This window comes from Zootoca vivipara, chromosome 1 (assembly GCF_963506605.1).
Source record: "Zootoca vivipara chromosome 1, rZooViv1.1, whole genome shotgun sequence".
NCBI lineage: Eukaryota > Metazoa > Chordata > Lepidosauria > Squamata > Lacertidae > Zootoca > Zootoca vivipara.
In genome coordinates, this window is record NC_083276.1 from 135,511,850 (window position 1) to 135,539,535 (window position 27,686).

The 27,686-nt window shown below is 46.3% G+C and overlaps 1 protein-coding gene across 2 annotated transcripts; it reads left to right on the forward strand.

Annotated features, from left to right (window-relative positions):
* The first annotated feature begins 293 nt into the window (after positions 1-293).
* On the forward strand, positions 294-27,190 carry RBM44 (RNA binding motif protein 44). Of its 2 annotated transcripts, none has more exons than XM_035140700.2 (11): positions 294-1,227; positions 12,630-12,803; positions 14,157-14,232; positions 15,037-15,133; positions 18,328-18,441; positions 19,771-19,856; positions 19,948-20,021; positions 21,202-21,664; positions 23,237-23,382; positions 23,473-23,629; positions 26,765-27,190. In XM_035140700.2, exons 2-11 carry the CDS (start codon positions 12,634-12,636, stop codon positions 26,765-26,767), a joined length of 1,386 nt encoding a protein of 461 aa, XP_034996591.2. In that variant the 5' UTR covers positions 294-1,227; positions 12,630-12,633; the 3' UTR covers positions 26,768-27,190. The 2 variants fall into 2 exon arrangements, with proteins under 2 accessions (XP_034996591.2, XP_060138802.1); XM_060282819.1 differs by having other exon boundaries at positions 21,223-21,664.
* Positions 27,191-27,686: the final 496 nt, after the last annotated feature.

Consider the following 27,686-nt stretch of genomic DNA (forward strand, 5'->3'; position numbering starts at 1 on the left):
CTTCAGTAGTGTCCCGAGGACAAAACACAGTTATAACAATGATGAACAAAGAAAGGCCCAAGCAGTGGCTGGTGGATTCTGTCAAAAGTGTGGCCTGCAATACAGATTGGTCATGCGTATCTGACAACGTGGAGATGACTCAAGCACAAGCAGCAATGGATGATAGGTTGGAAAACTGTATCACTAATGACAAGGTAAAACATGGATTCAAATCAAAAATGGAGGTAACTTTGAAAAACATGGGGAAGCTTGTGGAATTAGTTATTATTTGAGGCATTCTACTATATGTTTTTCTAACTACTCTGTAAGGCAGACCATAATTGTATCTGCTTCCTACTTCAATGCCATGTGCCCACCATTATCAAGTTAGGGGGTATAGGTAGGCAGTAACATGTTGCCAGGCATGTGTTTGTCTTCCTATCTGGGTAGGCAGTTGCATGAACAAGCGGACCGCCAAAGCTCTGAATCCTTAGGGTTTTTTTGAGTTTAACTCATATTTTCTGGGAAACCTGTTGGCTAGAGCCCCAGAAATCTTTGCCAGTCAGCCACACTCTTAATCATGCTTCTATACACTGAGACTGACAAAATGTGAATAGCTGGTTCACAATGTTGGTAGCATTGGACGTTCATAAGGTGCAGTCATAAGGCACCTTTGAACATTCTCCCTAAGGATTAGTGGGCAACCAACATCTGTTACTTATTTGTTTACAGCATTTGTAATGCCCCCCATTTAGCCAAAAAAAGCAGCTTACAAAAATCATTTGTGAGATAGTCCCCTGTCCTCAGGCTCACAGTGTAAAGAGATAATGAGGCAGGAGGGAAAGAAAATAGGCAAAAGCGAGCTGAAGCACAAGTTCTTAATGGTTCCAGTTCTTAAAGCAGTTTTGCCTGCCTTGCCCTTGATACCTACCCTGCAGCACTCTTTTTCTTCCCAGATCAGATCCAGGAGCATTATATGCTGGTGTACAGAGTACAAATGCTGAATATGTTTCTGATTCCTGTAAGACAGTCCTTGTGTTTGTGTTCGTAACTTAGGAAGCCAATATAATATGGCTAGACATGCAAAATTCTGGATTCTCTTATGTGTTACATAAGGTTTAGGGACTTGCTAGTTAAATCTGATTTACAAGTTTAGTTGGTCAATAAAACTTACTAAAATTGCTATTTCTAGGATCTTTTGGAATGGAAAAATAGCACTAGCGGAGACTTAAATGAAATTCCAAACAGGTATGATATACTTTTAAAGTGATTTTTACTACTTCTTAAAACTTAATTTCCTTTGAGGTTCTCAAAGCTCCACTGGTTGGAATCTGTGATTACACGAGTGAGGAGGGAGGCAAAATATTTTTTATTAATTTTCAAAGAAAGGTGATGTTGTGACGTGGGGTTTGTGATTTCAGCTCTCTTGACATAATATGCTGGAGGCAGTTCTCTAGTAACAGCTCTTTATTAAAGTGAACAAGACTGACTGTGAGGGCAGGAAGGCTACATTTATAGGGACAGGGGACTAGCTAGAAAGGGATACATTTTGGAGGGAACAATATCAAGCAATCACAGTGCTGCCTTTTGGAGGGAACCAATAAGACAGAGGATCCAAATACAGCAGCTTAAATGAACCAATAGTAGCTGTACCCTCTGGAACCAAAGGCAGTTACTTTATCCTAATGCAAATACAGACAATAATAATACAGATATAAAATCCTTTGACTCAATACACAACACCCCTCCCCCCCTAGTGAGCACAGCAGACGTAATCCCTCAGGTACTGTGGGGTCCTACAACTTCTACTTGATCTCCTGACAACAGGTGTTGCAGGTTCTGGATTGGGTGTTACCTGTGGTGGAGGGGCTGCTATAGGGGTTTCGTCAGGAACAGATGGAGTCCCAGACATCTCAGGGTCCCCTACCTGTACCTCGTCATCCTGAGGACTAGCAGACCCTGGTTCATTTGCTGAAGCCCCTGGTGACTGCACCTCTGGGCCATCTTCACTCTGGTCTCGCAGCTGTGCGTCATTAGCCAGGGATGAATTATCTGACTCCTCCCTGCTGAGCGCCCGGCGCCTCAGCTGATCTATATGTCTCTTCCAAACTTGCCCATTTTCCAAGGTCACATAATAGGACACAGGTCCACTAGCCCGGGTGATCACACCGGCCACCCACCGCGGACCTCGTGAATAGTTCCTCACCCAGACCAGATCTTCAGGGGCGAGATACCTTGTTGTGTCAGTCTCAGCCTGGGGGGTTGCTCTTGAATTACGGTTTGGCATTTTATCTGGGTGGACATAATCCAGCACCGTTACCAGTCTTCTACCTAAGAGCAGCTCAGCTGGCGACTTGCCCGTCGCAGTACACGGCGTCGCATGCTGCAAAAATAACATTCACGCAATGCGAGCCGACCAGTTACCCTCCATTAAGCGCGCAATGGATTCTTTGGCTGTTCTTACCATGCGCTCAGCCTGCCCATTGGAGGATGGGTGAAAGGGCGCGGATGTGACCCCTCTTATGAAGTTATCAGCCAAGAATGCCCTGAATTCTTGGGATACAAAAGCTGCCCCATTATCTGATACAATGGTCTCAGGTAACCCGTGGGTAGCAAACAGCTGCCTCAACACCTTGATTACGGCAGCTGATGCCATGCTAGGGACCATCGCCACTTCTAACCATTTGGAATATGCATCAACGATAACCAAAAAGACCTTCCCTTGGAATGGCCCAGCAAAATCTATGTGCAGCCGGCTCCAGGGAGTCCTGGACTGCTCCCACCAGTGGACTGGTGCTCTGGCCACTTCTGGCCGCACCTCTTGGCATGCCTTGCATGTTCGTACCCATTGTTCTATGTTCTGGTCCATTCCAGGCCACCACACATAACATCGGGCTAGCGACTTCATCCTGACCATTCCCGGGTGTCCCATGTGAAGCGTCTCAAGAACCCTGTTTCTCAGTGGTGCTGGGATGATCACCTGTCACAGAGGCCGGATCAGGCTACTTCAGAGTGACGACGCTACGCAGCTCTGCATTTTTTTCTTTTATTGGTGCTGCGTATTTACAGTGCTGAAGTCATTGCTATTTACAAGGAACGATGTGGTCATTCGGTTTCAGAACCTCCGAATGGCTTTTGGCGCGTCTTTCTCCAACACAAAAGCTTTGGCAGACCCATCCTCTTTCCCCTCCTCTTTCTGCGTAATTCCGGAGTTGGGGGGATGGGTCTCCCCCCCTTATTCGCCCCTTCCTGTCCCACCTGGGACCCTGGCTCCTCTACCTTGCCTGAGCCTCGGACACGACTTCCTGCTTCCCCACTGGAATCGGAACTCTCTCTGCTTTCCCCTGTGCTCGGGGATGGGCTTGAACTCAGGAGGGGAGGGACTTCGCGATATCCCCTGTCCCTCACATCCACCCCCCTCCCAAGCTCTCCTTCACCCCTCCCCAGGTCCCCCCCCAGGTGTCGGTGACGACTGGAAGCCTAAGAACTCAGTGCTTTCCGAGCCCGTTGGTGTGAACACCTCCCCCCAGTCCTGCGAGCCCCCCCCTTCCGCCTGGGAGGACGGGAATCCCAAAAAGTCCGTGGCGTCAGAGCTGGTGGGGGTAAAAATGTTCTGCCAATCTGCTCCTTCCTCTGACTGGGTGGATCTCGGTGACGCCCATACCTCATCCTCTGGTTCCTCAAACTCCGCTTCCCAGCGCCATGGTGAACTGCTCTCCCGTGCTTCCTCCCCCTCCCCCTCCCTTTCCATGTGCCAGGGCTTGGGTCTGTGGGGAAAGAGGGCGTGAAATTCTTCTACCAGGAATTCCTCCTGTATCTGAGTGGCTGGGACCCATTCATTCTGGGACGGTGGAGCATCCTCCCATGCCATGAGGTACTCCAGGCCCCCCACCCCCCTCCTTGAATCCAGGATGGCCGTGGCCTCATTGAGTTGCTCCCTGCCTTCCCTCTCCCCCCCTCCCTCAGGGGTTTGTTCGCTGCCTCGGAGCCTGCTGCTTTCCCTGTACGGCGACAGCAGCGATCTATGAAACACTGGGTGCACCCTCATGTCCTCTGGCACTGCCAGTCTGAAGGCCACCGGGTTGACCTGTTGCGTGACCGTGAAGGGGCCCAACCTTCTGGGCGCCAGCTTTTTGCACCTCCCTCTGATGGGAAGGCCCTCCGAGGACAACCAAACTTTGTCCCCCACCCTAATGACCTCCCCTTGTCGCCTGTGGCGATCTGCCCCCTTCTTGTACGCTTCCTTGGCTCTCTCCAAGTGTTCTCTGAGCTGCTGGTGCACCGTCTCCAGTTCCTCTGCCCAATCCTCAGCCTGCGGGCCCTCCTCCTCCTCCTCCCCCTCCCTCTCTGGGAAAGATCTGAGGTCGCGCCCATAATTGGCCTTAAAGGGCGACACCCCTGTGGAGACGTGCACTGCATTATTGTAGGCAAATTCTGCCAGTGGCAGGCGATCCACCCAGTCTGTTTGCCTCTGGCTGACGTAGCATCTGAGGTACTGCTGCAGGATGGCGTTGACCCTCTCCGCCTGTCCATTAGTCTGCGGGTGTCTAGCCGTCGACAAGCTGACCTCCACCTGCAGGAGGTTCATGAGTCGCCGCCAGAACCTGGAAACAAATTGGCGGCCACGATCCGAAATAACTCTTAAAGGCAATCCATGCAGTCTGAAGACGTGGTCAACAAACAGTTTGGCCGTTTCTTCTGCGGAGACCGCCCTGGCACACGGTATAAAATGGCACATTTTGGACATAAGGTCCACCACCACCAACACTGCGGTCTTGCCTCTGGAAGAAGGCAGGTCTGTGATGAAGTCCATGGACACCACTTCCCACGGCCTGTGTGGTGTGGCTAAGGGCTCCAGCAATCCTGCTGGCGGTGCTCTGACCACTTTTGCCCGCTGGCAGGTGTCACAGCCCCGTACATAGTCTCGAACATCTTCCCGCACCCCTGGCCACCAGAAGTGTCTCATGACCAGGTGAGCGGTCTTGTCCCTCCCAAAATGACCCGCCGTTGGGTTGTCGTGCATCTGCTTGAGGACCTTACGTCTAAGCTGGGTGGTGGGCAGGTACAGTGCACCCTTGTAGAAAAGCAGCCCACTGCGTTCTGCAAAGTCTTTCGCCTGCTCCCTCCCCCCTCTCAGTTCTCTGAAGATGCGGGTGGCAAATTCATCCGCTGCTGTCAGTGCTGTGAGTTCTGCCTCACTCACCACTGCTGCTCCGCAGGACCATGCTGACGGGGGGAAAATGTGCCTGGGTGCCGGTGGCGCCTCCTCCTCCATGTACTCCGGTTTGCGGGAGAGGGCATCCGCCCTGACATTCTGCTCCCCCGGGATGTAGTGGATGGAGAAGTTGAAGTTCGAGAAGAACTCTGCCCACCGTATCTGTCGCTGGTTGAGCACCCTGGCCGTTCTCCAGAACTCCAGGTTCTTGTGGTCCGTGCACACCTGGATGGGGTGCTTGGCGCCCACCAGGAAGTGTCTCCAATGCTGGAACGCAGCGTGGATCGCAAGAAGTTCCCTATCAAACACCGTGTAGTTGCGCTCTGGCTGGGTCAGCTTCCTGGAGAAGGCACAAGGTCTCCACTCCCTGTTGGCGTCCAGTTGCAACAAAATGGCGCCCAGAGCTCTATCAGAAGCATCTGTTTCCACGCGAAGGGGCGCGTCCTGAACCACGTGGAACAGGTTCTGGTCTGAGGCGAACACCCTCTTGAGGCTTTCGAACGCTGCTTGCGCCTCTGGTGTCCACCTGAACCTCTGCTTGCCTCTCAGGCAGTCAGTGATGGGAGCCGTAACGCGAGAGAAGTTCTTGATGAACTTCCTGTAGAAGTTGGCGAAGCCTAGTAGTCGTTGGGGATCTTTGCGCGTCCTGGGGCTGTGCCAGTCCAGGATGGCCTGCACCTTGTCCTTGTCCATCGCTAACCCCTTGTCTGACAGCTTGTAGCCCAGGAAGTCCACCTCTTTGGTGTGAAACTTGCACTTCTCCAGCTTCACATACAGGTGGTTCTTCAGGCGCTGCAACACCTCCCTGACGTCTTTCACATGCTGCACTGGGTCATTGGAGTAAATAAGGATGTCATCTAGGAAGACCAAGCAGTTCTTGAAGAGGAGGGACCCCAGGACGTGGTGCATGAAGGCCTGGAAGCATGCTGAGCCCCCTTGCAACCCGAAGGGCATCACCAGATATTCAAAAGAGCCCAGAGGCGTGAACATCGTGGTCTTCCATTCATCGCCTTCCCTGATCCTGATCAAGTTGTACGCCCCCCTCAGGTCGAGCTTGGTGAAGATCTTGCCCCTGCGTGCCGCTGTCAGGAGATCATCCACTCTGGGCATGGGGAAAGCCACTGGCTCTGTCACTGAATTCAGCCGCCTAAAATCCACCACCAGACGGCGCTGTTGCGTGTCTTTCTTGTCAACCCAGAAGACCGGGCTGCCCCCTGCTGCCTTGCTTTCTCTGATGAACCCCCGCTTGAGGTTCTTGTCGATGAAAGCGCGCAGATCCTCCAGTTCCTGGTCTGACATGGCGTACAGCTTGGCTGGGGGTATAGTTGCCCCTGGCACCAGGTTGATCTGGCAGTCAAAAGGCCTGTGTGGGGGTAGGTGGTCGGACTCCGCTTCGCTGAAGACCTCCTGCAGGTCCCAGTACGGCTTGGGTATCGCCTCACCCCCTTTGACGTGCATGGTGGCCACCGTGGCTATTGGAGGCCCCTCCCCTGGTTGGTGCTCCATGCAATGTTCCAGACAAAAGTCCGACCCAAACGTGATGCATCTCTGGTGCCAACTGATGGAGGGGTCGTGGCGCGCCAGCCAGCTCATGCCCAAGACGATGGGGGGGTCTGAGATGGTGGTGACGTTGAATGCCAGTGTCTCTGAGTGCCTTCCCACCGTCATTCTCATGTAGGGGGGGGTTTGATGAGTGATGGCCCCTCCCAGCAACTCTCTGCCGTCAATGGTTGCCACGTGCAGAGGAAAATCCAGCTGCAGAAGCTGGATCTGGTGCTGTTCCGCAAAGTTCCTCGAGAAGAAGTTCGCTGACGCCCCACTGTCAATTAGGGCGAGGACCGTCAGGGGATAGCCATTTGGGAGCGTGAGCGTCACTTCTAGAACCACTCCTGCTCTGGGAGGGGTGGGCTGGCTCTGCTCCTCTCTGTGCGGGTGGGCGGGCTGGGGCTGTTGTCTGCTGACTGTGCCTGGCTGCTGCCCCTTGTCTCCTGCAGCCAGGCTTTCCCGTTTCCCTGCTGTGGTGCTGCATCAGTGAGGGAGGGCATAACCGTTCCCGCCTTTCCTTGCCACTCCCTGCGATGTGGGCAGTCTCTGACGAGATGCTGGGGGGAGTTGCAGAGAAAGCAATTCCCGCCTCTTCCCTCCCTGCGTCTTGTCGCCGCTGGGGTTTGAAAAGCCCGCGCACGCGCGCTATCAATTTGCATGGGTTCCTGGTCCTGGCTGGCCCCAGGCGTGGCTTGAAAGGGTTGTTGGGGGAGTGGCTTCTCCTGCGACCGTGGGAACCAAGCCCGCTTTGCGCGCGTTGCTTGCTTGTCGCTCCACCGGGATTCCTGTCTCACCCCCACCGCCAGAGTCGCTTTGCTCAGCTGATCCATAGTACTGGGCTTTGGACCTCTCGAGAGCTCATCCTTCACCTCCTCATGCAAACCCAAATAGAACGCCGCTTGCATTGGGGCTGACTCTAGTTCCCACCCCAGTCTGTGCACCAGCATGGTGAATTTCGCCCAATATGCGCGAACTGTCATATTTCCTTGGCGTAAATTATGAAGTTCCTCCTTAGTCTGGTCCATATGACTATCGGACGAATACATCATTTTCAGACCTTCTAGAAATAGTTTGACATTCTTCATGCAAGGATTCTTTGTTGCGATTAACGGTCTTAGCCACTCCCTGGCTGCCCCGGTAAGGTGCTCCACAATAAACGCTACCCTGTGCTCATCATCAGGGAACTCATCATGGTGCAGCTCAAGAGCATACACAATCTCAGTCTCAAAGCCATGATATTCCCTCGGGTCTCCATTGAACTTGCTTACTAGGGTCCCGGCTCTCCTTCCTGGCAGCACTTGGACTTGGGGTGCCCCTCCCGCCTTGTTTTTCTCTGCATCTAGCTTGTTTTGGAGGTCTACCGCCGCCGCCCTTAATTGCTGCTCTCTTTCCTGAAGTGCTCTCACCTGTTCCGCAAGTTGTAGCCTGTCGTCCTGGACCTTCTTGGTTTCTTCTTTAGCTGCCTTTAATTCCCCCTGTGCCTGCTGCGCCAGCTGCTGCAGTTCTTGCTGGGCTTTCTCTGCGATCTGCCGCCATTTCTCCGCCTCTGACACACTCATCCCGCCAACTCCAAAGTAGCCCAAAAAAAAGATTCGGAGGTTGCTGTCACAGAGGCCGGATCAGGCTACTTCAGAGTGACGACGCTACGCAGCTCTGCATTTTATTCTTTTATTGGTGCTGCGTATTTACAGTGCTGAAGTCATTGCTATTTACAAGGAACGATGTGGTCATTCGGTTTCAGAACCTCCGAATGGCTTTTGGCGCGTCTTTCTCCAACACAAAAGCTTTGGCAGACCCATCCTCTTTCCCCTCCTCTTTCTGCGTAATTCCGGAGTTGGGGGGATGGGTCTCCCCCCTTATTCGCCCCTTCCTGTCCCACCTGGGACCCTGGCTCCTCTACCTTGCCTGAGCCTCGGACACGACTTCCTGCTTCCCCACTGGAATCGGAACTCTCTCTGCTTTCCCCTGTGCTCGGGGATGGGCTTGAACTCAGGAGGGGAGGGACTTCGCGATATCCCCTGTCCCTCACATCACCCTATCTCCCCATAGGAGACAACCCTTATGCATGGACAATTCGTGCTGCCTTGTCGCATAAGGCCTGAATTTTTCTTCATGCGGACCACCTGGCCACCCCCTCCCCACCCAAGTGAGCACACGGGAGAGAACAGCATCTTTCCTCGTTTTCTCAGCTATGTCAGTAGCTGTTACAGGAGCCCCCGGAAGTGTTTCTAGCATCATAATGTGCTCTGCTGGAGCAGGATCCTCATTGCTCCCGCCAGGAAGGGGCAATCGACTCAGCGCATCAGCATGGCACAACTGTTTCCCCGGCACATGGGTCAAGGTGTACTGGAACCCATTCAGGAATATTGACCAACGCAACATTCTGGGGGAGAGAATTTGTGGCGTTTGTTTGTTTGGGTTGAACAACCCTAACAGTGGTTTGTGGTCCGTTTGAATGGAGAAATGGCGACCGTACAAATAATCATAGAACCTTTTGATTCCTGACACAATTGCTAGTGCCTCTTTATCAATTTGAGCATAGTTGCGCTCCGTGGGTGACAACGTACGGGAATAGAAAGAGATGGGCTTTTCCGACCCATCCGGTTCCCTATGACTCAGCACAGCCCCCAGGCCGTATTGAGAGGCATCACATGCCAGGACCAGCGGCTTCGACTCATCATAATGAGCAAGGACGCTCCTGCTACTCAGCATTTCTCGCAAGGAGTCAAAAGCCTTCTGCTGCTCCCGCCCCCAGCGCCACACATTCTTTTTCTGCAAAAGTCTATGTAATGGTTCAGCTACCGAAGCTTTCTGGGGTAAGAACGAATGATAAAAGTTAATAACTCTCACGGCACACATTCCCATAACATGGATGCGGCCTGCTGAGTACGACTGCAAGGTTGCCGGGAAGGGCTCCAGAGGGGGCAACTTACCCCTGGGGAAGAATGTCTTCGCGGTCTGGTCTGACACGATGGTGAATGCAGATCCGGAGTCCACCTCCATGTCGCACTGCTGACCCTCAATCTTCACCTTGACGTGTGCCTTGCCTTGCGCTGGAAACTGCACGGCCCTCCCGTTGATCTCCGTTACGTAGTGGCAGTCCTTTAGAAAACGAGGTGCTGTGGGCGGTCTGCGATGCTCCAGTCTAGGTGCTCCTGTCGCTCCCGACACCGCCGATCTACAGACCCTGGCGATGTGACCCGTCTTTCCGCACGTCCGGCACATAGCATCCCTGAAACGACAACTCTTCCGCTCATGGTTCCACAACCTGGGCAACTGCCTCGGCGATCTTTGTGCACTGTGCAGGCCTGACGCACCAACTCGACCCCACGGACTGGGCTCTGGCTCGGAGTAGCCTCTAGCTCGTCCATGGCATGCGCAACTTCTATCTGTGGCTTAGTGGCCTTGCGACTGGCATCAAGCTCCTCTCTTTCATAATTCTCCGTGGCGGTGGCCTCCTTCAAGGCTGAAGCAAGGGTAACCTCTTCTTTAGCCACGATGCGTCTTCTGGCTTTCTTGCTGCTCAGACCACCAATAAACCGATCCAGGAGAGTCTCTTCCAGATTTTGAAAGCCGCAGTGCTGAGCGAGCTTCCGGAGTTCAGCCAGAAATGCGGATACAGACTCCCCAGCACGCTGCTGCCTCTTATGGAACTCCATCCGCCGGGCCATCTTGGTCTCAGTAGGCGCCAAGTGGCTTGTTAGGCAGGCAAGAATATCTTTGAGAGATGTCTCACTCAGCTTCGCTGGAGCAAGTAATGCCTTGGCCAGCTTGAAGGTCTCGGGCCCACAGTAGCTCAGGAATGTGGCCCTTCTTTTGCTGGCATCGGTGATCCCTTGAGCCACTGCAAAGAACTCGAAGCGTTCGACGTAGTCTTCCCATGTGTGGGGCTCTGATAGCTGGAAGGGCTCCAATACCCTTGGACTCTCCATTGTCCTAGCGGGCAGGGTCGTCTTCTCAGCTGGCCAGTGAGTCTTGTTCTACGCTGCAATCCGGACTCTGAGGCAGGGCTGTGTTTAACCGCTCCTCAGCATTCCGGATCCCACCTTCGTCGCCAGTAGTTGTGACGTGGGGTTTGTGATTTCAGCTCTCTTGACATAATATGCTGGAGGCAGTTCTCTAGTAACAGCTCTTTATTAAAGTGAACAAGACTGACTGTGAGGGCAGGAAGGCTACATTTATAGGGACAGGGGACTAGCTAGGAAGGGATACATTTTGGAGGGAACAATATCAGGCAATCACCGTGCTGCCTTTTGGAGGGAACCAATAAGACAGAGGATCCAAATACAGCAGTTTAAATGAACCAATAGTAGCTGTACCCTCTGGAACCAAAAGGCAGTTACTTTATCCTAATGCAAATACAGACAATAATAATACAGATATAAAATCCTTTGACTCAATACACAACAGGTGATTCAAGATTCTACAAATAACAATGTTAACAAACAGGAACTGATGACAATAGGCATAGTCCATATACAATTATAGATCAGTGCCAAACAAATAAAAAGATTAAAACCAAAATAAATAAACCACAGGTATGTGAATGCATGGAGGTACATGGAAGATAGTGATTAGAACTATAGTATAAACATAATTGTTAAGCAAGAGGTGGTTATAAAACATGGACCCTATTATATCAAGGGAAAGTAAAGTATTCAAATACCCTGAGTCACTGGATCAGTCATAATTGTTTGTGGGCTGAACGCAGGTCCTTGGCCATTTTTCTCCTAGCTTACAAATGAAATAAGTCAAACCAAACAGGTCATTTTATCGTTGATCCCTAAGGATCAAACTCAACTTCTTAGTCAGGTTTTCCAGCAGAGCAGTTCCCCACCACCTATTCTACTCCAGCGAATCCGTGAAAATTGTCCTCCCCTCTTTCCATTGCAGTTTCTGGTTTGGATTGTCAGCCTTTCTAAGAAGGAGCAGCCTGAATCCAGGCTGGTGAGAATTAGTATGACTAGAACTAGGCCATGAAAACAGAAGGCTAGCTGAGTAAGAATGTTATTCACGTTGCTGTTCTTATTAAAGGTAAAGGGGCCCCTGACCATCAGATCCAGCCGTGTCCGACTCTGGGGTTGCGACGCTCATCTCGCTCTATAGGCCGAGGGAGCCGGCGTTTGTCCGCAGACAGCTTCCGGGTCATGTGGCCAGCATGACAAAGCTGCTTCTGGCGAACCAGAGCAGCACGCGGAAACACCGTTTACCTTCCCGCCGGAGCGGTCCCTATTTATCTACTTGCACTTTGATGTGCTTTCGAACTGCTAGGTGGGCAGGAGCTGGGACTGAGGAACGGGAGCTCACCCCGTTGCAAGGATTCGAACCGCCGACCTTCTGATCAGCAAGCCCTATTTCTGTGGTTTAACCCACAGCGCCACTTATTACTGGCTTATAAATCCCTTATAGGGATGCAGGTGGCGCTGTGGTCTAAACCACCAAGCCTCTTGGGCTTGCCAATTGGAAGGTCGGCAGTTTGAATCTGTGTTATGGGGTGAGCTTCCCTAGCTTTGTCCCAGCTTCTGCCAACCTAGCAGTCCAAAAACATACCAATGCTAGTAGATAAATAAGTAGTGGAAAGGCAAATGGTGTTTCCATGCATTCTGGCTTCTGTCACGGTATCCTGTTACGCCAGAAGCGGTTTAGTCATTCTGGCCAGGTGACCCGGAAAGCTGTCAGCCTGAAATCTTAGATGAGTGCCACACCCCAGAGTCAAATTCGACTGGACTTAACCGTCCAGGGGTCCTTTAACTTTACCTTTATAAATTCCTTATTTTTCTGGTTGGGAATGAATTTTCAATTGTTCTTTTTTGTTTTCTAAATGTACACTTTAAGTAGAATCCCCTAAGTCACATTTGTTTGTATTCAAACTTAGTATTTCTTTTAAAAGGATAATGCAGCTTTCTCAAGAAATAAACAACCATTTACCAAGCTGCTGTAAGGAAATACTGCAGAGAGCTATAAAAGCGGAAGTGCAGCTTTTAAAAATTCGCTATCAGATGTATCAACAGCACTGCTGGCAGACATACATTAATTCCATGGACAAAAAGAAATCTGTAAATGGGTATGTATGAAATAGTTTCTGGTGCGGGAGGTGGGCTGTTAACGGACTATGGGCAGAACACCAAATATAATACAAACATTTTCAGTATAATCCATGCATATTTACTCGTTGTATTCATAGCATTGTATTGTAAGGCTAAGAGCTGCTGTATCTGTGGGACCTGGCTGAAAGTCAGGTAGGAGGGAAGAGTTGAGTTAAAGGCATAAATATTTTGTCCAATGACTCCAAAGAAAGCAAACTACTCAAGGAAGTTAGCCTTTTTACAACAGTTTCAGAAAAGTATTTGGAATAACTGTTTAGTGAGTCAATAAATTTAGCATGGAGATTTAGGCATGAGGCTGAATGCATCTATATTCATGTTAGTATTTCCTTAGTTTTTTCTTTCAAATGCAACTCCTGCCATGTTAGAGTTTTCTCAAAAGCTCCCTATGTTTTGGCAAAGAACTTCCTATTCCAGAGAAACAAAAGGATTCTGAGATGTTACTTCATAAGAGAAGTCACTAACTAAACAGTTCCTTCCCTTTATGTGGTTACCTGGAAAGAGAAAATTTGATGTGCAGTGCCTAAAGGTAAAGGGATTTCTGACTGTTAGGTCCAGTTGCAAGGCATCATCAAATAAAGGTTGCTTGTTTCCATGTGCTTTTTTAAAAATATGAATACTGTAATGTAGTTTGGCCCTCAGAAGAGAACAAAGGATTGGACTTAAATAGGTGTTTTGCAGCAGTGGCAGATGTTTTTACAAGATCCCTTTACCATCTTCTGAACTGTAGGTGGGCACAAATGACAAGAGGAATTCCCTTGTCACCCAGGAGGTCTCCACCAGGTAACAAATGGGTGGCCTTGAACAAGCAGGGACATAGGACTAAGCTATGCAGACAGTTCATGGAGCTCCTCTTTTCCCTACTTCTCCTAGGATAATGCAATCCCTAGAAACTGCTACAAAATCTCTGTTTAGTCCAGTGCTCAAAATTATCCAGGCACGTTTTGCCTGGGAGAAGTTACAGGAGTGTCCACAAACTTTTTGGATCTGAAACACGTCAAGCCTTTTGTATGTTGCACATTCAATATGAAAATATTGACTTTGATAACGAAGGCAATGTGCAATCAGTGACTTTCATTGATTGGTCTCACCAGTGGATATCTGCACAGCCCTTTAGCACCTCTCCATGGGAGGTTTTTGAGATTTGCTGCTAACTTGATCTTTCAGAAATGGTCATAACTCATTATCATACCTAAAATATTTCCAAATTATATTAAAGGCAAGATTCTTCTGACACATTGAGAACTGATAAAAAATAGACAGTGGCTAAACAAATGTCAAATCAATGAATATACATTTGATTATTTTTTCAGTTCTACCCTTGGGACAGGAAAATCCGTGTCTCAGGTGTCATTGCCACAGAATATGGAAGTTTCTTCACCCCCTTTAGTAAGTCTTCTACATACTTCATTTCAACACTACCTTAAGGATTCTTGTAAACTTTCAAAATGGTTTATTTTGAAGGCTGATTTTACATTTCAATTTCTCTATTAAACATAAATATAAACTTGTTACAGCAATGGGGTATAATATGGTCAGTATAAAGCAGAACCATTATATCAGCCTCAAAAATAAATACCACAAGGCAGATTGCTCATTGAAGACTTAGTATATTTTAAGTGAGTGTATGTGTATGCTTTCACTGTTTTGGTTAAATTTCTGTTTCAAAAAGCGTAACTTTTCTGTTTGGAAATTACAAGTTCTTTTTTTTAATGATAGTTTTTATTGATTTTATACATTCAAAAATAAAGAAAAAAAACAACAACAAGAAGAAAATCAACAGAGAAAAGTGAACATACCAAAAAACACACACCACACAATAAGAATACCTATAATCATTTTAACTTTCTTCTAACTCTTCAAACCATTATTTCTGGGACTTCCCCAAGTCCCGCCTAACTGATTTCCTTTTCCAATCTTTTTTAGCAGTTTCCTAATAATCCTTTTAAACATTTTGCAAAACTATCTCCATATCTTTCCATCAAAACAACTATATTACACTCATCTATACTTTCTTTCTAGCATCTACTTTCATCCCTATTGCCTAATAAGAATAAAATGGTGCTTCTCTGAATTGTGAAGCAGGAAATAATTGTTCTAAAACTGGCCTGTGTTTGAAGAAGTTGGCACTGAAAAGCTGTCTGTTGAGCAAAAATTTAAATTTGAAGTACTGTTGTTGTTTTTTAACTTTAGGTTATGTGTCAAAAGGAGGATGGTGAAAACAGTGGCTCTGATTTGTCCCTTTCCAACAAAACCTCTGAAGAAAAGAAAAATGAACTTATGGAAAATAGTAAGTTAAATATTTTTAAATACTGGGTGAAATTAATTACATTGTAACTCTTTGTCGTCTGAACTATACCAGGCATTAAATATGACATGTAAGTAGTTAAATATTCACAATTTTCAAAATTCCAATCAGAATGTTCCTAATTGGGGAGTGGATTTGATTTCAGGCAAAGTGACACTAGGAAGGGGCACCTCTAGTAGTAGTGGTGCCAAAGTAACATAATGTATAGCAGGGTGGGTGTGATTTAAATCAAATTCATTTAAATCACTACTCAGTAAGACTTGATTTAAATCATTTTTTTTCAGAAAGACTCATTCTTGCTGGTACAATCTTAATACTTACAACCAGATGAAGGTTTCATTTTTAGAATAATGATTTTTCAGAGTAGTTTTTACAGTTATATCAAAAGTTACTGATTTGGTTATACTGTACAATTAGAAATACATAGACAGGTAATTATGAAATTATTGTGAGATTTAATAAGTTAACTGTATATATTTGGACAGCTTTTCTGCTGTACTTTATTGGAAGGAGAAAAATAACCATTTCCGTAATAACAATTTTAACAATTTATTCAACTAAAACAATAACATTATAGTATATGCATCCATGTTTGTTAACCAATGTGGTTAAACAATTAAAAAATAAAATAAGCTGAGTTTTAACACACATGAAAAACTTAAAACAAATATTTATTTCTTGATAAATAGCCTTTGGACTACAGTCATACCTTGGGTTACGTGCGCTTCAGGTTGCGTACTTTCGGGTTACGAACGTGGGCGATCCGGAAGTGTTTACTTCTGGGTTCACCGCATGCGCAGAAGCGTTCTGCGCAGTTCACACATGCACAGAAGTGTTCTGAGCAGTTCGCACATGCGCAGAAGCGCGCTATTGCACTTTTGTGAAAGCGCTGTTTGGGTTACGTACTTTTCGGGTTGCGAATGGCACCCCGGAATGGATCAGGTACGTAACCCAAGGTACTACTATATAATGTAACTTAAATAGAAAACTATCTTTTGAAAGATTTTTCCTCCAAAAGCATTTTATTTTAAAAATCCAGTTTACCGTATTTTCCTGTGTATAGGACGCCCCCTATTTGGGGGGACTCCAAATTAAGAAAATGGGGGGAAATTGCTCTGACTTGTTGAGCTTTTTTGGGGGGGGGAGGATTGCCCAGAGGGTAACAGTCGCACATGTCTAACATGCTGCCTATCAGCTGTTCCCTCGCTGGCAATCGCTGTGCTTTGGGGGGGGCAGAGTGGTGAAGCTTTTTTAAAAATTACTTTTAGCACTTTTCGCCTTTTCTGCAGGGCATTCTTAGTCTGCTTGCCTCCTCCCACTCTGCCCACCCCACAGCTGGGAAGGAGGCTGAAGGCAGTCTGTTTCTGCTGCGTGGAGTCCGGGCGGCAGCTTGGCATGACCAGCACTGCTGCTCCAGTTGGCCGTGGCGATAGAAGATATCTCACCCCTCCACAGCTTTTTCGCGGGTCCTCCTTAGTCTGCTCTCCTCCTCCCCCTCTGCTTGCCCTACAGCTGGGGGTGAGGCTGCTGGCGGTCCATTTTGTTCAATTTCTGTTAATTGGTTCTCATGGGAAACTTACAGATTCTTGCTTCATACAATTAACTCAAGGCAGTGTCAATTTACTCTTGGCAGAAAGCCAATGTCTGCCTGGCCTGGAAACTACTCTCTGATTGGTTAATGACCAGCACTGAACTCTGTTATCTAGGAATGCTAGCACAATTGTTTCTTGTTGGGTGTTAGGAGTAGGAGTGCTGCGTATGGTTGGAGAGAGAGAGAGACAGAGAGGATTTATTTTGCTTTGCTTTGTATGCAGAAACTGCTGGTTTTATTTTCTTTTAATAAATCCTGTAAATAGTTATTCTACGTCTAGCCGACTAGTCATTTCCACCTCAACTAGCTTCTGTGCTGTGCAGGAAAACTCTGCTACGTTTGGGCTAAAGCCACTAGAGCTATGCCTGACACTTCAAAATTCTAAGACGTTTGTGCCGCGAGGAGTCTGCGCCTGGCTACTCGTGAGCGGCGCTGCAGTTGTAGGGCGGGATGAGGGGGAGTTGTAGGGCGCGCAATTGGCGATGCCGCTGCAGTTGTCCATGGTGATCAAAGATGTCTCTCCCCTCGTTCCACTCAGCCCGCCCTAAAACTGCAGCGCTACTCACGAGTAGCCAGGCACAGACTCTTCACGGCACAAACGGACCAGCAGCAGCCTCACCCCTAGCTGTAGGGCAAGCAGGGGAGGAGGAGGACAGCAGACTAAGGAGGACCCGCGAAAAAGCCGTGGAGTGGCAGCGCCACATACACCTCCTCCCAAGCACCATGCAGAACAAAGACTGGTAATTACTGAGTAAAAGGTAAAGGGACCCCTGACCATTAGGTCCAGTTGCGGACGACTCTGGGGTTGCAGCACTCATCTCGCTTTACTGGCCGAGGGAGCCGGCGTACAGCTTCTGGGTCATGTGGCCAGCATAACTAAGCCGCTTCTGGCGAACCAGAGCAGCGCACGGAAACACTGTTTACCTTCCCGCCGGAGCGGTACCTATTTATCTACTTGCACTGTGTGCTTTCGAACTGCTAGGTGGGCAGGAGCTGGGACCGAACAACGGGAGCTCACCCCGTCACGGGGATTCGAACCGCCAACCTTCCGATCAGCAAGGCCTAGGCTCTGTGGTTTAACCCACAGCGCCACCCGCGCCCCGCAATTACTGAGTAGAACAGTGCTTTTCCTTGCTATTTGGTTCATAGTCATAGTTTGCCACAATAATACGTGGCTTATTGAGTCATATTTATAGCGCTTACCTTAAATGTCAGATGTTGTATTTATCTTTAAAAAAAATAACCCAAGCTTTAACTCACTGTGTTTTGATCTCACAGATTTAGTCTGTAGACATTGTAAATGTATGGTAGGCTCTTGCATTAAGTTCAGATTTATTTTTAAGCTGTTTTTTTTTAGAGAGACTCCTGACATAATTAAAATCTTAATTAAAAAATTATTTTTACCGGACCTTCAATTGGCGTAGATATTGGTATACGCTCTCCTGAATCCTGTTCAGCAAATTTTGTGCGTTTGGCAAATTTTAAAGACAAGGCTCTGAAGATGGGCCCAGGACTGCTTACCTTTTTTCTACCTGTTCTGAGCTTACCTGTGTGTTGTGTGTTTAATATTTACATCTGTTTCAAGGTTCTTCAGATACTCAAGAAATCAGTGAAGGCTGGTTTGATGCTACAGAGAACCTGACAGGAACTGATTCTTCACTGCCACTTACAGATCAGTTAAAGCCATGTGGTACATCAGGTGAATGTTGACTGTATTGGTTTGGGAATAGCACTGATACGACTTCTGAGCTTTGGTTACCTTTGTTCCCACACAAATATCTACCCCTGCACAGATTCAGTTTTAGAAACGTTCTAAACGGTTTAGCTAGGTAGCTGGTGCTCACATCTCTTCAAGGCAAGGGGCGTCATCTCTAGTGTATGCAGATACCCTAAGAAACTGGGTGATATCCCCCATGATACTCTTGCGGAGAAGCTAGTAAAATGTGGGCTGGACAGGGTCACTGTTAGGTGGATTTGTAGTTTCTCCCCAGCCTTCCTAGGGGCCAGTTTGGGCTCAGCATTTTGAATCCTCTTGGTCCTTTTTGTTTCCTCTGCGTGTTCTTCTTAGCCTCCAGTGTCTGTCATTCTACCTGTCTAAGGATTCTTCAACAGCTCTGCCACAGGATGGAACTCAGGCTCTAGTAGGAATTACATCAGCTTCCTTTTTAAGTTTGTTGCCTCTTGCCTTTGGAGCAGCAGGATGATTATAATCTCCTTGCACTCCACAAAAAAAAAAAAAACTTTTGCAGTAAATATTACTGTTTTGTTCTGGTGTATTCCCTGTGGGAAATGATAAGGCAAGCAAAGTAAAATCTTTTTTTTTCAGTGACACGCATAGCATGAAAAAGGACATGCTTTCCCAGTCCTTTGAAATTTCTGAAACAGTGGTGCTAAACAGAGGTTTTTGCTGATCAGTGGTGAAACAGTGGTGCTAAACAGAGGTCTAGGGCTTGCTGATCAGAAGGTCATTTTTATGTTGGAGATGAGAAAAAAAATCTTAATTGCTAATTTTATTGTAATCATAAGTATACCTTGTAACGAGCAGCCCCCAATTACTGATTCCTGTAATAAATTTTGTGTTGGCTACTTCTTTTGCTAACTGGTTCTAGTACCCAAATCTACATCTTTGCAGGACATGCAACTTTTTTAAAAAAAGGGGAGGGGGAATGGCTTGTATGAGAGCTCTGTTTAATGTTCTAATATGTCTAGCTATTCTTTTACATACTGATCCTGAGCTGAACTTGTGAGTTTTTATTGTAAGAGGTCAGACACAAACTGTAAAAATAGAGCAAATGGCAATTTTTACAGTTCTAATCAAAGTCTTGGTAATAGGTCCTTTGCATTCTGAGAAACTGTGACCTAATGTATGACCATAAAAAGAATTCTAGAAGGGATTTTTTCTTCTTAACCATTTCTGAATGCCTTTTCCGTCTTCAGTATTGATGCTTTATTTATGCAGTTAAATTTCTTTTTCTTTTCAAAATATACATGCTGAGTTATGCATTATTGTTGTATTCTACTCTTCTAGAAACACAAACTATAAAAGACACAAAAAAGGAGCTAAAGAACATAAATAGTGTTCATGTTGCAAATTTAAGTCCCTTAGTATCAGAGGTAAGTCAACATATATTTCAATATAATAATGTATTTCACCGAATGCTATTTTTTAACCTGTGTCAGTGAAAAGTCTTTTTGTCTATTTCAGGTTGATCTGTGGCTTCATTTCAAGAAGTATAATGTTTCTGATATTTCCATTTGTGGATATTCTGCCAATCACAGGTACTGTATAATATACTGTAATTTTTCGCTTGCATGATTTCAGAACTGAAGCACATTCGGTGAAAGACAGTAGGCCAGCAATCACAATCTTACATGGGGGGCTGGGGGGGGGGGGTAAATAAATAAATAAATAAATGGAGAGATGGGGAAACCCTCTGCTCTCCATTTATTTGTTCCTTTGTGTGTGCACCCAGCGTGTTTTCCTTGGTTACTGGGCTTTGGGATGGGAGTGAGCTATGGCAGCATCCCCAAGCCCTTGCACTGCCTTCCCAAACCAGGTAAGCATGGCAGTGGCTTCTGGGAAGGAGGGTGTGGGGGGGGGGCTATGAGAGCACCCCAGAGGCCAGCAAGAAAGGGGCTGCTTCGCTCTTGGAAGCTCTTGGGGCCCTCGCACAACCTTCCCAGGCCCTGGTAAGCAGCCCTCTGCCTCTTAGAAGGGCAGTTTGTGTTATTTTGCCTTTGCTTGTGAATCCCCGGAACCAAACCCTCACATAAGTGGCAGGCCCGCAGTATTTCCATTATTAATGGATGATTTGTAGGATCCTAGGGATCTATCAGGGACCCAGGTGGTGCTGTGGGTTAAACCACAGAGTCTAGGGCTTGCTGATCAGAAGGTCGGCGGTTCGAATCCCCGCAACGGGGTGAGCTCCCGTTGCTCGGTCCCAGCTCCTGTCCACCTAGCAGTTTGAAAGCACATCAAAAAGTGCAAGTAGATAAATAGGGACCGCTCCGGCGGGAAGTTAAACGCCGTTTCCGTGCGCTGCTCTGGTTTTGCCAGAAGCAGCCTTGTCATGCTGTTCCTGCTCAGAGCCTAAGTCGTGTGTGCGCACGTGGCTCCCCTTAAGAAGGGGAGGTGTGACATAGTTCTGTAGTGTTGTTTATCTATGTTGCCAAAGGCCTGTTGAGAGGGGCAAGAAAGTAAATGGGCTTAGTTGATCCTTTTGCATAGGAGAAAGGATTATACCTCTAACACAGGCAGATGTTTTGGGACTACAACTCCCATCATCCCTAGCTAACAGGACCAGTTGTCAAGGATGATGGAAATTGTAGTCTCAAAACATCTGGAGGGCCGAGTTTGGGGATGCCTGCTCTAACGTTTTGGTTTACAGTTGAAGAGGCATATTGGATAGGTCTTAAATTTTCCATTTTTCTTAATTTTGGCACATCTTTTTCATTCTAGATATGCTTTCCTTGGTTTTAGAACAGCCTGTGATGCAAAGCTGGCAGTGAAAGAAATGAATGAGAGAGAAATAAAGGGGCAAGCGGTAAAGATTCAACTTGTAAAGACAGCAAAAGAAAATGGGCTCCCAGATTATCAGAGTTATGTGAAACCAGAGTATGGAAACAAAGAACCACGTTATAGCTGTGAAAAGAATATGGAAAATAGCAATAACTGTAATGTGACATTTCATGCACCCACTTCGGCCTCAGCTACTTGGAAAATGTCTGACATCTCTTCAAAAGGGCCCAATATCTCCAAAAGTCCTTTAAGGTTACCTTTACCTTCGGAAAGTGATCCCCGGCCTCTCTTGGACTCTTCAAAAGTGTCTCTTGATGCTTCAGCCCCTTACAAAGTACCCAAGCCCGATCTCAAATCTTCTAAACTTTCATCAGAAAGTACACATCTTGAAATGGATCAAGAGGTAACTTCCCCCCCCTTTTGGAATGTATGTCAAAACATCTTTTAAAACACAATGCATGCATTCTTTTTTTGTAAGGATAAGACTGACTGCTTAACACAATATTTAAGTGGCTGGGTGCAGGGCATAGGATTGGCTGCTTCATTGTGGAGCAAACTGCCCCAACCCCACTGAATCTAAGCAATGGTTAACTTAGTCTAGCACAGGCATCCCCAAACCTTGGCCCTCCAGATGTTTTGGACTACAATTCCCATCATCCCTGACCACTGGTCCTGTTAGCTAGGGATCATGGGAGTTGTAGGCCAAAACATCTGGAGGGCCGCAGTTTGGGGGTGCCTGGTCTAGCACCACCATTGATCACGCTTTGGGGTAGAAGTAGGATACTTGTTAAGGTTGGTGTTGGGGGGGATGCAGGGGCTGCTGCTGCTGCCTTGCTACTTTTCTCCCAGCCTGACCAGATGAAGGTGTGGGCAGGTGAGAAACGATGAGACCGTGAGTATGTTGGAAGACTCCCCAGGGTCTGCATAAAAGGCAAGATGCGGCAACAGTAGAGAGAGGTCCTGGGTGGGATGTGAAGGATTTACAGACCACAGGCAGGCTGCAGAGCAAGGAAAGTGAGGCAGAAAACCTGAACCAGGGTTGGATTGCAAGGAATGGGAAAGCTCCAATTGCAGATTACATTCATACAGTTACTGTGTTTAGACCTGGCAGGGGATAATTTGCTCATCACGTGGCATGGAATTGGGATGGGACAGCTGCCTCCCCTCCACCTAACCATGATGAAGTGGTTGACACAGTTACTTTTGAATAGTACGCACTCAGGTTGAAAGGTAAATCCACACAAGGTGTTCTGTGAGTAGAGGCTCCCATATTTTTTTTGCAAATGTAGTGGGAAGCATTTTCTAACATTTTATTGAATACTAGCTGGCCCTGCCATGCGTTGCTGTGGCTCAGTCTGAGTCCCCCTTCAGACCCCCCTCACCTTCAGAGTCCCCCTGTTTTACGCGTATTCTGTTTACACAGACGCATCCCTGTGACTCCAACCCATTACCTATCCTGCCCCCACCCCACCCCCGGCTCATCCCTGTGATCGGGCCCACCGTGTCCCGACCCATGACCTAGGCTGCCCCCTCTCCCCCAGCCCCCCAGCAAGCCCCCACCTCCACAACGGCCTAGTCTGCAAAGCCGAGCCGAGATACAGTGGAAAGTGAAGCTTTCCTAGGTGCAGTACCAGTGTAGCTGTTGCTAGAGGGCGCTGTTGTGGAATCTCTCCTGTGTTCCCAGGAGATTTGTGAGTTCTGAAACACTGGGTTTGGGGTTTTTTACCTGGCATAGGTGACACATCTGTCTTTGAAAACGGTATGGGGTCACTCGGGTAGGCACATTTGACTTTGTGTCCAAATTTCAACGCTATCGGTCAAGCGGTTTTGTTGAACATTTGAGACGACGGAACATACCCAGTTTACATTTATATATATATAGATTTGTTTCAGTTTTAGCTTTCCTTAGTTCTTCAATACAAATGCAGTTTTTCCTTATTTTGTGCATTAAGTAGCTCATGTCATATTTGCCTAGGATATTGCAGGGGGCCTCTTACCGTTGGGTTCCGTACAGTTTGTTCCAAATCCATCCGCTACCTTTATACCACCAAATGCATTAAACTTGAGAAGCTTCCGTAAAGTGGTGAAGAAGCTGGAAGATCTATATCCAGAGCTTCATAGGCAAGTATACTTTTTAATGGTGGGATTCAGAAGAATTTTTTCACTGAAATTCCCTGGAGGTTCTCATCTCCTTTTCTCCTTCTCTTTTAGAGACAATATTTTGGATGCTTTGGTAGAGATAAAAGAAAACAAGGGTTTGCTTAGTGGCTTATCACTTAGCTCTATTGTGCAAATGACTTCATCACTTCTGGAAAAGAGATTTGGATGTAAATCTGAGGGAAAGCAAAATAATATGAGAAATAAGCAGGTGAGTATACCCAAACTACCTTCAAATTCTAATATTGCATACATCTTAACTTGGCAGATATCTGGTCATTTTCTTTGATCAAAAATAGAATGTGGGCCTCCAGACCTCTGTCTTGCCCCTAGAGCTCTCTCCAGGCCACACCTCTCTTCAAGTGCCTCTGTTTGGTCAATGTGTATTCCTGAACTGTGACCAGAATCTCTTGCTTGACCAGATGAGGAGATTTTCATGTAGAGAACTGATTTTTGCATGGCTGGTATGTACCCTATTGTGAAAAAAAACGAGAGTTGCTTTTGTTGCTCAATTCACTGTTCCACTAGCTGTAGTTCCCAGAAAGTTGCTTGTAATGGAATTCAACAAACCAACAACACCAGAACTGGCTTTGGCTTATGAATATAAAGGACAATTTTACTACTAAACAATGAGCAAACTAAAGTGCAATGTGCATAACCAAGCCTGGGGATACTCATAAACATAGAATGAACTAATGTCTCTCTCGTTGCTACACCGGTTGTGTATGCAGTAAGTATTTCATTACACGGCTGGAACAAATAAATCGTTCTTCAAATAGTCATTCACTGGAAGCACAAAGCCATTCATGTAGGAGCGGTTCCGAGAAAGCATTCTTCGAGTAGTTGTTTGCTGGAAGTGCAAAGCCATATATGTAGGAGCGGTTGCAGGAAAACAACTCCACACTGCTCCCACGTTAAAAGTGATACAAATGGTCAATTGAAGCCAAATTGATGAGACCTGTTCTCCGGATATTATCCAGGTTTTGCAGCAAGCTTCATCAGTCAATAATGCTAATCACTCAACACGGTTTGCTCAAGACAAAAGGTTACACAAAAAGGTTTCACAGGCGAACTATGTTGAGTGATCAACACGTGTTGAGTGCACTGAACACTTTTAAAGCTTAGGGGATATACTGACCTTCCTATGTATGAAAGAAACAGAGAATTGCAAGTTTGCTCACCTCTGCTATTTGGGAAATAGCCAACAAGTGTTCCAAGACTTTGTATGGTGGATGGTAAGCCCTAAATACTGAAAGCTTTTAATCTGTTCAAGCGCATGATCATTGAGGATCCATCTACCGTATATGGGAAAAATATATTTCCAAAAACCATGATTTATTTTTTTTTAAATCGCTTGTCGCTTTCAAGACAATAATCTGAAAACTTCCTCAATTGAGGTTTTAAGCCAGATTTGGAGTATGAGAGGATAAGCAGTGCCATCTGTATACAGTAGAAGTGGGGTTGCTTCTTGCCCCCAGCTTGGGGCACTGTCCATCTGGGCCCATTAGGACTTTCTCTAAGTCATTAAAAAGAGATTAAGCAATAGGGGAACCCCTCTTAACATCATAATTTTGTTAGCCCCAACAGACCATATCTTACCTGCATACTGTATTACTTTCAATATATAAGGCTTTATAAGATAGAGGAGACTTTTGTCCTCCATCACCAAATGCAACTTTGACCATAATTTGGATCTAGGGATCGAGTCAATGAATCATAGAGTTGAAAGAGACCACAAGGGCCATCCAGTCCAACCCCCTGCCAAGCAGGAAACACCATCAAAGCATTCCTGACAGATGGCTGTCAAGCCTCCGCTTAAAGACCTCCAAAGAAGGAGACTCTACCACACTCCTTGGCAGCAAATTCCACTGTCGAACAGCTCTTCCTGTCAGGAAGTTCTTTCTAATGTTTAGGTGGAATCTTCTTTCTTGTAGCTTAAATCCATTGCTCCGTGTCTGCTTCTCTGGAGCAGCAGAAAACAATGGCAGATTTTAGGTCCACAAAGGCCACCACATATAGATGGCCTTGAAATAGTCAAATATATTTGTCTGCTAGGTGTAACAGCCCAATAATAGTGGTTGGATGTTGAGTAGTTTGCATGGAAAGCAGCCTTGGCTTCGTAGATTACTGTCCTCCAGAAAAGTTGACAATTTAATGTAAAGAAAACGGGCATATAATTTCCCTATTACGGGACAGTTATTGTTGAACCAGTTATGCCCTGTGAAATTTGCAGTTTGGCCTCCTGAATTTACGTTGTTTGTAAAGCGAGATGAGCACCGCAACCCCAGAGTCGTCCGCGACTGGACCTAATGGTCAGTGGTCCCTTTACCTTTACCTATGTCATTTTTTCTAATATGGCCAATTAGTAATGTGCTGCTTAAAGCAAAATTGGCCATATGTTTTTCAGCAAAACATATATTTAACTTTTGCCCCAGCTGGTGGCAGTGTTAAGCAGTGTCTCCTATTACCAGTTACAGGTAGATAGCCGTGTTGGTCTGCTGTAGTTGAAACAAAATAAAAAATTCCTTCCAGTAGCACCTTAGAGACCAACTAAGTTTTTCATTTGTGTGCATGCACACTTCTTCAGATACCATTTCCAGATACTATACTATTACCAGTTGGGCTAACTGAATAAGAACAGTCTCATTCTGTAGCCCTAACCCTGCTCCTGACATTCTTCCTTGGCTAGGACTGTGTAAACAAGGGGCAAGACTGGGATCTGCTGGTCTGCTCCCAGCAGATGTTGGCAGGAGGCTGTATTCTGCAAGGCTGCTCAAGTGACCTGCCAGACCCCCTGCTTTACTCAGCTCCCTCTGATCAGAATAGAGTTCCTAGCAACATCCTCTCCCATCTCTGGAAGAACTATACAACTCCCGTTGCCTTAAAAAAGCAAACAATATTTTACAGGGTCCATCTCATCCTGGATATAGTCTTTTTGCACCATTGCCTTCGGACAAGAGCTACAGAACAATTAGATCAAGAACGAATAGATTAAAAAACAGTTTCTATCCAAGAGCTATAACCATCTTAAATGCTGTAACTAAATAATATGATCCCGGGGAGTTGGAATGTGTGTGTGTGTGTGTGTGTGTGGCTGTAATTGTGTTTTTATTTTGTTTTTTATGGCATGGCAGTCAATTTTGTTGTACTATGTACAATGACAATAAAGTATCTATTCTATTCTATTCAAAGGTTTGTTCGTATTTCCATATAATCTCTTGGGTATTGAACAATTGCTTCTTTGCAGTAGAATGCAGATTTCCTTTTTAAAAAATAAATAGCATGTTTAAATTCATCTTCAAGTGACAAAAACCTGCTAGTTTTACAATATTTTTTCTATATATAGTGACTCTGCAGCTGTCTGTGAATCTCAACGTATTTTTTCTGGGTGTGTCTGTCACTGGCATGAATGAAAAGAAAAGCCATCATTGCAGGCCTGAAAAGAGAATGCACACTCAGTTGAGGAGCTCTAAGTGAATTTAAAGAGGAACGAAATGTTAGTTTATGGAAAACTCAGTTGTTTGGAAAATGTTCCAGCTTTCAAAGAGATGCACGTTTGCAAGGAACTGGTGGTCTTCTGCTCTTTTACTCTGCAATGAACAAAAATCTTTGCCCTAGGTAACTATTAAGCAAAAAGGTTCATCTTTTGTTTTGATAACCATATTTTGTGTTTGTCAGCTACTGTAATGTGAAACAACTTTAGAATATAATATGTAATTAAGAATCTGATGTGGCTGAAGTTTGTAGCTGCAGTTTGAATAAACATGTTTGGTTGTAGTAAGGTGTAAGATGTTTGTATTTTAATTGACAAGGGTCATATTTATTTGAAGCAAATAAAAACTGCTTCCCTCTTTTTTTTAAAAAATGCTGATACAAAATCAAATACATTTCACAGATATATCATTTTTTGTAGTTCTACACACTGGGAACAATCCAGCAAAAATTAAACATTTTTAACTACCATGAGTTCCAGTGGGAGAGAGAACCGTGCATTCTAACTTGTCCATTGTAATTGATGAGATTTTAAAGTGACTTTTCTCAGGGCTTCCTTCATGTATGACTCGCATTCTGTTTGACTGGGAGATCTTTCCAACCAGCAGGTCAAAGGTGGCATTCAGCTAAGCTCTACTCAGAGTGGACCCACTGGAATTAGGGGGCCTGACTGAATCAGGCTCATTCCAGTGGGTCTGCGCTGAGTTCAGTTTAGCTGACTACACCCAAACGTTCCAGGCTTGGTAATCTTCAGTAAGGAGGCCATCACACTCTAG

Bases quoted from the DNA above. Each gene is read 5' to 3' on its own strand.
- RBM44 (XM_035140700.2), top strand. From the start codon at position 12,634: ATGCAGCTTTCTCAAGAAATAAACAACCATTTACCAAGCTGCTGTAAG. The intron at 15,134-18,327 runs GTAAGTTAAATA...ATCTGTTTCAAG, and splicing joins AAATGAACTTATGGAAAATA to GTTCTTCAGATACTCAAGAA. The intron at 21,665-23,236 runs GTAACTTCCCCC...ATATTTGCCTAG, and splicing joins ATCTTGAAATGGATCAAGAG to GATATTGCAGGGGGCCTCTT.